The sequence below is a fragment of the Lonchura striata genome, chromosome 4, assembly GCF_050655825.1.
Source record: "Lonchura striata isolate lonStrDom1 chromosome 4, ASM5065582v1, whole genome shotgun sequence".
In the NCBI taxonomy this organism is placed as follows: domain Eukaryota; kingdom Metazoa; phylum Chordata; class Aves; order Passeriformes; family Estrildidae; genus Lonchura; species Lonchura striata.
Window position 1 is genome coordinate 57,018,498 of NC_140706.1, and position 11,261 is coordinate 57,029,758.

Sequence of the window (11,261 nt, forward strand, 5' to 3'; positions counted from 1 at the left end):
AGCATTTGGCCACAAACAAGTTTCTTACGCTGCTCTTGCTTTTCTGGTATGTACAAAACTGAAGTTTTATTTATGATAATGGAATAGGATTAATTCACAATTTAGTAAACCGCAGTAATGCTTCTGTGCATTTGTTTGTATAAATATATATAAGTCCATGTCCACAGCCTTGTGTAGTTTGACTGGATTTACTACTAACTATTAAGGTTTCTCAGTCAGGAAGTGTCCTACTAATATTTATGTACACAGAGTTTAAACTGAAGTACTGTATTTGAGAGCTGTGAGAACATCATCAGCATTATTGCTACTGGTAATTGTGTCAGAACACTAATATTTAGATAGACTGAAACTTGTAATTTTAAAACACTGAAGAATTACATGCCAAGCAGACTTTGCAATAGTTCAGTGTACCCTGAATAATGTACATCCACAGCCATTAAAAATGATATAAATAAACCCTGCAAAATTGGGATAAACCAAGGGAAAGTACAGCTGATGAAGAATGGCTGAGATTTGTTTCATCAAAACTTTTTCATCAAACCCAGCCTGCTCTTTGAACATAACTTTATAGTGAGATAGAGTCTTGGTAAGAAGTTCTCATGGAAATGTATATCGTCTCTGTCCTCTGGAACTGCTGGGCCAGTACCCAAAGCATCCTCTTTGAAAATCAGATACAGATCAGTTTTCAGAAATATGATAGGGTGATGGGACAATAATATGTCTAGGTTTCTTCAGGCAAATGCTATTCAGAAGAATATCCAAAAACTTGTTAGCAATATTTAAATGCTTTTGTAAAACAGGACCCTTAAAGGTCATGGTTTTGGCAGTGTTTGTCTCTGGGTCTGTCCACGCAGTTCTCAGCTTTTCTTGCTCTAATAAGGTACAGCAAAGACAAGAAAAATACTTCTGTGAAGAAGTTCACACACTCTATGATGCTCTATAGCCAAAAGGAATAGCCCAGTACTGCAGAGACAGGAGGCTGTGGCAATGGTGGCCAGTAGTATGCCCAGAACCTTGCTGTGTGCACCCTTCCCAGGCTCAGGGGGTGTTTGAATCCAAGCAAACTGCTTGCCTAAATATTCAGTGCTGCCAGCAAAACTAGTCCTCATCAAAGCCTTTGCTTAGAGAAAGCCTCCTTTTCCTGTGAAACATCCTTCCCTGCATTAGTGGAACATGCCCTGTAAGGAAAATGTTGCCATCAAGCAAAAGGATGAGTCCTGTTGGGAGTGTTTGCTATAAAATATGTCAATCCCCTTAAGATCTGCATAAGCACCCGGTCTAGGCTCTGAATTCCTACAGCTCTTTTGAGAACTCCCTACCCATGGAAACTCAAGACCTGTCCCTTTTGTGTTGGCAGATTCCCAGGCAATTAATTTAAAACATCAGCATACAAAATAAAATAATTTGAGCTGCTTTCACAGGTTTCTAAAACATATGAATAAAATATTTGGAATATTTATTTTTTTAGCCCTCTTTTAAGTCTTGTCTTTATTACACATCCTGATCTGAAGCTGCAGTAAACAACAGTACTGAGTAATATGAAGAGTTTCTGCAGGTCCTCCTGATTCTTGAGTTTAGAGAAATTAAGCTTTGCAGGGATGTTTTTCTCATAAGGTACACTTGGAATATAAAGAGGGGAAACAATGTGTAGACTTCAATATTTTATAGTCACAAACAGCTTCAGCTTTTTCTCTGCTGTTCCCTGCTGCCTTATATTTTATATATGATAAACTGAGGACTAGCTTAAATTTAGCAGTGGTTATCAATGTAGAACGTTAACACTCACATGTCTAAAGAGGCACATAAGAGTTAATCACTGCAGAATGCAGCTGCAGAGTCAAAGGTAAGCAAATAAAAATCCCTGCAGAAATGCCTTTAGCTTGTTTTACTTAGAATTAGTAGGGGTTAATTATAGTGTGTGAATATCTCTTGCTCTACATTATTATAGTCATCTCATTAGCTACAGTGTTTTACAAATCCACTTCTAACCACAAAACCTATTTCTTTAAAATAATAGCAATCAGAAAAAAACAAATCAGGTTACCAGCTCATAATTGGAAGTATGTAAATTAAAATTATGTCCATTGCTATGCTTAGAGTTATAGCTTCTGATATGGTATTTTATAATGGAATTTAATTTTCTGCCTGCTTAGAGTTTTACATTTAGTATTTATAGTAGAGGATTGTCAATTAGTTGGAATTAAAAGAATTTAAAAGGACAGCAGGACTTGAACTGTAACTACCTAACCATGCAGAATAACAGCCAATAACAGGTCTATTTATGAATTAAACCTGATTTAAATCTTCTAAACAAACCCCATAGAAATCTCTGCCAAAAAGGGAAAAATTCTTCAGCAATTCTTCTATCTACAATGTTCTTTTAGATAATAGCACATTTCAATATAAAATGAAATTGGATATTTCTTTCAATTATCTTTAACAAAAATTTGTTATGGACTTTCAGAATTGACTTAAAAATGACAGTTGAAGCTCTTCCTTTTTTGTATTAATTTTGTGACTTTGCACTTTTAACATCTCTAGGTTTTAATATTTTCCTTCTTGTTTTAATTTCTTAAATATTTTTGACTGTTGCAAAATATAGAATGACAAATTATATAAGAAAATGCAACTTTTTTAACACTGCATTTTTTTTCCAAATTGAGAGGACAAATCAGTCTTCAAACCCAGAAATTAAGAAAAAAGATCAATTCAGCCTGAGCTTGAACTGTATACACAATTTTAGTTTTCTTCACAGAGTAGGGAAAAAATGAAAACCATAAAATTACACAGTTGTGATGACAGGTCATCTTCTCTAGGAATTTAAACTGATTTTCCTACCAATTTTCATTTTAAATATGGGTAAATATTGATTTTCATTCTTCAGCAGTCGCAACTGATGAAGTACTGAAAGCAAGTCTGAAATCAGACTGTGCTACAGGCTGTATAGCCTAATGGAGAGAAACAATACCTCTCCCAAAGGTTTGAAATAACTAAATGGTAGAGACCAGCTTTGAGAAACTGGTTATGGCTGGAAACAGCATAACCAGAGAGTTCCAGAACAGGAATAGTACTGTCTCCTTCCTTTATCAATCCCTGGCTATTCAACCAGTCTGCCTTTTACAGACTACTGCTTTTTTAATCACCCTTTTTTCCTTCCTGTTCTGCTGGACACCTTTGAAAGTGTATCTAGGAAGAGAGGTAGGGACATTTACTTGTGACATCTTTACAAAACCAGAGGTCAGCTTTTCACCTGCTTCTTTCCAGTTTGGATTAAATCCAGAAAAAAATCAAGAAGAGCATCATGGTGAATTCCTTAGAGCCAGGAAATCTCCCTCACCTCCCCAGGGCCAAACACGTTGCACGTGCTGGGAACCCTACTGAAGGATGTGCCAGGGGCTTTCACACCAGGCTGTACCCACAGTACACTGGACACGTGTTGTTTTTTGGAATACATATTTCCTGGACACAGAGAATGAGTTGTAATGGGGAGGGTTCTGGTTACGCACTGCACACAATTGTCACAACGTTTTAGGCATATGACTGAAAATATGTTTTTAATGTCTTGCAGATGTGTGAAGCTGGAAATCACTTTATCAATGTAGCTTTAGCTCACCAAACCAATGAAGGTCTGTTTTTGATTCCTGTTCCTTAACCTATCCATCTTCTGCTGCTGTACAGTAATTTATGTACCTACAGCCATTGAATAAAGAAAGATGAAGTAGTAACCATGCCATTGGTCTAACACCTTCAAAAAAATGGTGACAAGAAAATATTAGTAACACTGCTGTTGTTTCAAAACTTATAGCAAATTTATCTTAATTAGACACAACTGTACTTTAAATATGGATTTAAGCACTGAAGTTCTTTAAAGCATGCTTGTGACTGACATAAATGTATTTCATTTTAAATAAGTCTCAAAAACTTCTAAACTATATTGCAGAGTTTGTAGACACATTCATCTCAGGCAAAGATGTACATCCATATATTCAAATACACAGAGAAAGACTCATGAATACTTACACAGTATATATGTATGCTCTTAACAGGTTGGGGTTTCTGCATTTTTGTGTCATGAGAATAAAGATTATAGAATATATACCAGAAAGTAAAATATGGTTTCAGACACTAATAGTGTAATTTCCCTGCTAGAACACCCTATTCAAGAAACTACCACAGTATGATGAACCTCACACACAGAAGTCAGTTTCTGTTATGGAATGTTTTCAAGCACTGTGGTTAGGAAACTGCTTGTTATTTCTTGGAAGGGACTTAATTCAGCTTAAAAGCAGCAAGAGCCAAAAAAATTGATTTAAGTTCTTTCCCACTGGGATAAATACAGCTTTTGCTACCTCAAAAGATTTCACTGAAACTTTTCTAACAGGTAATGCCCTGAGAGTATTGGCCCAGGGGATTGCTGTCATGTAGGCAGGCTGTGATAAGGCTCAGTTCCCCTCTCCCTGTACTGAAACTGCTTCTGATTTTCCCCACCCTTTTTTTTTTCCCTTTCACAAGGAAATAGAACCTGTTTTCCAAGTCCAACCTACAACCCCTTCACGTGGCTCTTCTTGCTGGTATCCTGTCCCAACTATACATATGAGGTACATGACTTTCTTCTGCTTATGTGCAAAGGGTAGGTGGTTACTGTTTCAGCCTTTTTCTGCAGAAAATCTGCAATACCTCCACGCAGTTCCCTCTGCACATCCATCCTTGTGCTTCATATATCAGTCTCCTTGCTCCCACAAATCTTTCTCCACCAAACCCTCCTCTTCCCTTGCATCACTATCACATGGACTTTTCTCTATATTTTCCTCCACTACAGTCTCCCCAGTGATTTAAAGATTCACCTATCTCTTCACCCCATCCAGCACACTGAGGGGTTAATTTCTTACTATTTTTCCTCTCCCATTTCCAGTACAAGTACCACACTATTTTTCCATGGGGAGCTTTTTAAAACTTGTCATTTTGCTTTACATAAATATAGAGCTAACTGTACCTTTTTCTTTGCAACAGGCTGGGTCTTGGATTAGTTTCACAGTGATGACACAAACTCTGCCAGGTAAGTTTGAAACAGAATGAAGACAGCATTTAAAGTGTTCACGGAAAAAAATTGTAGAAATCTAAGATTTGCCAAAAAGGTTTATAGCATAAGAAATACTGCCATCAAATTTGCCATATGAGATAAACTCCCAAGATGCTCGTGAGAGCAGCCTGCTTAGTAGAATTTGTGACTCTTGCTCTGTACTTTGCTGCATCCTCAGAGACCTAAACACTCACAAAAATATGGTCCCTGGGACTGAGCTCTCCAAAACATTCAGTTTTTAATTATTTTTCCATTTCAAAATAGAAATCTATAAAAACTACTTGTAAGAAGTAGCCCCACGTCATTTACAAATGGAAAAGAAACAAATTTCAAAAGTGGGTTAAACTGCATCATGCAAAAATTAAATTGAAATTTTGTTTCAAAAGATGAAACGTTCTTGGATTTTAGGCTTTGATATGGAAATCATCTGAAAGTTTGGGGACAATGTCCCTACGGTAGCAGGAGCAGAAACATATGCAGCACACTGATTCTTGCTGTAATTGTCCCAGACATAACTTGTCCAGATGCCAAATGGGTGTTTCTGATTAACCACCTCCACATTAACCAAAGGATAATGAATATGCAAAATGCAAATGCAGTAAAATTATTCCCTGTTTGGTGCCTATTTGCTGGATCAGGCAGATATTGCCTACTTGCTTTGGGGCTGAGCTCTCCCTCTACACAGCAGGGAGTTAGAGCACAGCACCCTGTCATGGTTGACAGCAGAAGTGGAAATAAAGAAGTGTTATAGTTCAGAAGTAAACTAGAAATATGGTTGAGAGAGACCATGGATTAGGACAGCATCATGGCCAAGGAGGCCTTGTGATATATGGATTTATGGTGGAGTCAGAGGTGGTACAGGGTGTGTCTAACAAATGTGAAGACTATCTGTGCGAATTCCGTGGTAGACGCTGAGTTTGGCTATGGTGTATCAGCAATTTCCAGGCTGAGAGGAACTGCTGTGTTGTCTCTGTCCACAGAAGAGACTGCAAATGTTTCCATAAGCCCTACTGTATTTCCAGAAACAGGCAGTGAAAGAACACACATGATAATTTTCTTTAAAATCTTTTTCCCTGCTAGTTGGCATATTCGCTTTCCTGATGGTCATCCAGATGTCTCTGTGGGCCCAGAAGAAACACAAGCTGTATCTGAAGAGATTTTATCCAGAAGTGAGGAGAAAAGCAGCTATGATTCCCATCATCTTCTGAGATTGTCACGAGAGTTGGAGCCTAAGTGCACACTTCAAGAGTCAACTCAGAGTAAATGAGCTATTTAATTCAGGCACTATGTGGAACAGAGAAAAAACTACTGGATATCTTTTTCAGGAAATTAACAGTTCAAGATGAAGATGTTTTCATTAAATGCAAAAATTTAGCTCTTGAATTCTTGGTTCCTGCTAAAAGATATGATTTAATTCAATTTTATGTAATGGAGCTAATTGAAAAGGGACAACAAAATTGCTAGATACTTAGCTGGTGAAAATGGGCACAGATGCTGCTAAAATTAATGAACACAACTCATCTGCCACATTCAGGTATGGTAATTTTAAGGTTCAGTATTAGATGTTGAGAGTCTTCGATTTTTGCATCATAAAATGTTTCACAGCCTTAAACTACACAGAAAAAAGCACATTCTGCCTCAGCTTCTCCAAAGTGTCACATCAAAGGATGACCACTATGCTGTGAACACTGTTAAGTCTAGCTTCATAAAGTTTTTAAATCGAATCTCATAGTAAAGTGTTTAATACAAATTGGCTTAAATTTCTCACTGCAAAGAGGGTTGTCTTTCTTTTATTTTTAGGCAGGCAGATCATCCCCACGATCCCACAAGGGGACCATTTGTAACCGCTTCCCATCTTGTAACTAATTTGTGGCATAACCTTGGGTACATCATTGAGGCCCACTTCCCTTTCTCACACTGAGCAGTCTCAGAATAGCAGAAAACCTTCTGCACTGACAAGTGTGGTAAGATCCCCTCATTCAATGCCTGGCTGCATCCACACACCATTCACCTTATTTATATGAAGCAGTGTGAAATCCTTGGGCACAAGGTGAAACAGAGTATGGCTCACTATCAAACAGGAAAGAGATGCCAAATGCATTTCAGTCTGTGTCTGAACTGCCTCAGATGGACACTGCTGACAGGCTTCAGCTCCCCTTCAGCTGGCCAAGCTCTATCTGCTACTCTGCTTTCCAGGACATTATTTTTTAAGGGATTATCTGGGCTTGTTATTCAAGTCCTGGAAATACTGAGTAGCTCTGTTTGCAAATCAGTGGCATGGCAAATCAGCCATGTCATGCAGGAGCACAATTTTAGTAAGGCAGAGCAAAAGAACCAGAACTGTTTCAGCAAGTTTTAGGATAAAAGAGGTAGGGCACTGAGTTCAGCTTTCATTATATTTCTGTTGCACATTTATCAATACCTTTTGGTGCCCTTAGGCTGGTGAAAAAAATCTTGCCTGAAGAATTTTATAGTCATTAGAGAAACACTGGAGTGCACCAGCAAGGCAGGCAGTTTGTCTCCTAAAGGCGCTGTTATCTTTGTGCCAGCTCAAGTGCTCTGACAAAGTTAATTTGCCTGGTAAATTGGGTTCACATCCCTCTTCTGATGTCTAGCTTGCAACACTTATCCTAGAAGCCACTGTAATTCAATTTCTTCTTTGTAATGTAAATACATCACTTTCCATATTTTTTAACTTGCAACCTGTGAAACAAAATTTTTATTCCTCTCAATGGAAAACCCTAATCAAAGTGAATATTCAGTTCTCTGACCCAGACTGCTAATAAAGATCTATTTTTGAGAAATTATTTTCTGTACTCTTTAATCAAATACTTAGCCACAATATTTTTAAAACTCTTTTTTTTCCAGACAATGTTAGATGTGTGAATAAAGGTGGTTGTCTGTTTTTTTTTTTTTTTTAAATTCAGCTACTGAAATGCTTTTCCCTTTATTAAATGTTTATTAAATGTCTTATTTCAGCAATCTTAAAATTTTAAAATAGTCAATGTCGGAGAGTAACTTATTATAATAAATTACATATCTATTAATATTTTGATTGCAATGGCTGCAGCTTTAAGTCTGTTCAAGGCATTATTTCCAGTGGGATTCCAATTGCTAGGAACATTTGTTCCTATTCAACAGTTTAGGTGGAGGAAATACTTCTGGAATTGTTAACTCCCTTATTAGTTGGTTATTCAGTACATGGGGTAAGGGAGAAAAGAGTTTTGCCTCCTGAAGTAAATGACTGAAGTTTTAAAGTAAGCTAAAAAGTAAAGTAAAGGGTGAGAGTAAACACCAGGTAAGAACAAATGAAGATACATTGCAGAAGGCTGTCTCAGATAAACATGATAGATATTTTGAGTTTCACCAGTGGGGTGTTGATGAGCTAAAACTGCTCTGAACAATGTTAAATGGCCTCACAAATAGCAATAAATCTAACTTCCTGCACCTTTACCTTCCTACACATCCTCCTCTGATTTTCAGGGCAAGTTCCATGCAATTAGGAAGGGTAAGGTGTGGGATGATTATGCTCCTTCTGCACGGTTAGGGTGTAGGGAGGCAGAGATCTCTGAAGCTTGCTCTTGGGGGAAGAGGTTTATTGGAGAATTCAGGGATGCCCAAGCCTCGTGCTCTCAGGCGTAGCACGTGGCTGGGCTTAGGAGGACGGGGGAGGGGAGAGAGAAACGGAGGGTTTAGGAGAGGGGAAGCCCCAGGGAGGGGGGGAGTCCAAGAGAGGAAGGAAGTCCAAGAGAGGGAGGAAATCCAAGAGAGGGAGGAAGTCCAAGAGAGGGAGGAAATCCAAGCGAGGGAGGAAGTCCAAGAGGCCACATGGCCGCTCTGAGCCCCCTTTTCAGGGGCTCCCAGATGGGCTGGGACAAGGCATGGGCCAATGGGGTTACAGACTCTGTTTTAGGGGCAGGTACAGAGGTGTGGGATGAACCACAATCTTTTGCGGGGTGGGATGGAACAGTCCATTTCACTCCAGGATTCATCCAAGGGTAGAAGTGACATTCGGCTAGCTAAGATAACAATCATATCTATCTATCCTCTGCAACAGTAAGGTAACTTCCTGGAATGGGGGGAATATTCCTCTTCAAAACAAAAAATTTATAAAAATTACCAGTCTGTTTTGATAAACATTTCAGAGACCTTGCTTATAAACCCCCAAAAAAACCAAGTAAAGAAAAGCAACCATACAGTTTAAAAGAAGTATTATATTAAAACATCAACAGTGATTTTAGCCCACAAGCACCATGCACATTTTCAACCAAAACAGTTGTCTTCACACAAAAAATTTAATGAGGAAGTTTCTCATAATTGTGCTGGTTACCTGGAGAAAAATTCCTTATTAAGCTCTATATACCCAGGTCTTTCTCCCGTGAGGAGCTGATGAGGAAGTTAGCTGCAAATTCCTTTGTCTGTGTTTTCTCTTAAGTGCAGACCTCACTTCCCAGAGCCACCAATAGAAGGAAAGCATCGGCAAGACCACCCCACTACCAGAATCACACCATGTTTCAAGGTCAAAGGAAGTCAACCTCCAATAACAGCCATAACAGCTCACAGAGGCAAATGACAACATTCCTCACAAAAGGGAGGAGGGCAGGAGCACTGGACAGCAGGAAAATCAAGTGGTTGAGTTGGAAACATGTTCTGGTTAGCCATGAGTGCAGACCCATGTATGCAGCAATTCCTGCTTAACCCTCTTTAGGAGGGAACCAAGAGACCACAAATAAAGCACGATACAGGGACCAGACACCAGTGTGGTCAGGAAGTGCAAAAATAAAACAGATGGAATAATAAGTAAATAGATAATAAATAAATAGATCCTTCCTGGCCTGCCTAATAAGGACTGTGTGAATGGCATTGCCAGTGGGACTAAAGTGTATCTCAAAATAATCACTCCCCGTTCCACATGGAGAGATTGCTCAACTTCCAAGTTTTCTATGCTCACCCTGCAGTTTACAATTGGGATTTTACTGGACCTCTCCACAAGGATGAGTCTCATCTGTCCCAAATTATTCCTAAAACATTCAGATTATGCGGTGGTGTGTTTTTATTTCATTTAATATTTGTTCAGTGTCTGTTCACCCCCCAACCCCCCAATCTCCTCCTCTCCCCGGCTGTCAATCTCCCCAAGCTCTTCCCTAACCCACTCCTCTCCAAGTTGTCAATCCTCCCTTTCCCTGCCCCTTTCCCCAGAACATTCCCTGTCATTCCTCTCAGCCTCCTCCCTTGCTTCCAGACCATTCCCTGTCAATTTAGTGAGGCTCAACACCCTATTGGTTACTTTGTGTTACTCCACTCCCCTGTTTCCCCTGATAGGTTTGTCATATGTTAGTCCTGCCTTAAACTCCTCCCCAGCCCTACCCTCATTGGTTGCTGTTCCTACTCCCCTCCTCTTGAGTTCTATATAAAACCTTTGTTCGCCCTCTCCACAAGGTCTTGGGGCTCACCGAATAAATCCATCTTGTTCACCCCCAAGTCCCGTGTCGCCTCCCTCTGTTCCCGCGCCACCGACTGGGACAGCAGAGCACCCTGGGGGGAGCGGCCGCCCGTTCTCTTCCCTCTCGCCACCCAGCACGCCACTGCTCGGGGTATCGCGGCGAGGAGGGGCGCATGCCGCGCTGCGACAAATGGTAGCAGAGGATGGTTCCCTCCTTCATCTTTTAGAAAAAACGGGCAAATCTGTGGGGGCGCCCGCCTCACAGAAGAAGAAGGAGGGAAGAGGAACATCTGCGGCCGTGGGAGCTCTGCCCGGTGCTAAGAGGAGCCGGATGCCGAGCGAAGAAGATTGAGGCTCCGGGACCCTCTTTCGCCCTTGTCATCGTGCTCTCTACCTGCCTGGGAGCAGCCACGGCCGGGCTGCAAAGCTTTTTGGCGGGTAAACTTACCTAAGGGCGAAGAGGGGCGGTCTGGCAGCAGCTTGGGGGAGCCCGAAGAAGGGCTGACCAAGAAGTGGTTCCTCGGTCAGCATCCGCAGGGAGACCACTGGAGGCCGATAGTGGCCGAAACCAAGGCTTCGGGGACGAGTCTTGGTTTAGCGGGAACACCCAGGCCTCCGGAAGGGCCAAACCGAGAGGGAACATCCCCAGTTCGAGTGCGATTCTTCCATCAAATCAAGGAAAAGATTGAAGTCATCACCGCCCGGGCCCAGAAGGTAAGGTGGGCTATACGGGGTGGG

General features: G+C 40.5%; 1 protein-coding gene across 12 annotated transcripts in view; it reads left to right on the plus strand.

The window, feature by feature from the left end:
- Window positions 1–7,884, plus strand: part of TECRL (trans-2,3-enoyl-CoA reductase like) — a 55,111-nt gene extending 47,227 nt beyond the window's left edge. For 3 of the 12 annotated variants that reach the window (XM_021549292.4, XM_085579152.1, XM_085579154.1), the window contains 5 exons: window positions 3–46; window positions 3,569–3,626; window positions 4,513–4,598; window positions 5,011–5,056; window positions 6,161–7,884. In XM_021549292.4, coding sequence (XP_021404967.1) covers window positions 3–46; window positions 3,569–3,626; window positions 4,513–4,598; window positions 5,011–5,056; window positions 6,161–6,288 — 362 coding nt within the window. In that variant the 3' untranslated portion in view covers window positions 6,289–7,884. The other 9 variants (XM_085579155.1, XM_085579160.1, XM_085579158.1 and 6 more) reach the window with 5 other exon arrangements.
- The last annotated feature ends 3,377 nt before the right edge of the window (window positions 7,885–11,261 follow it).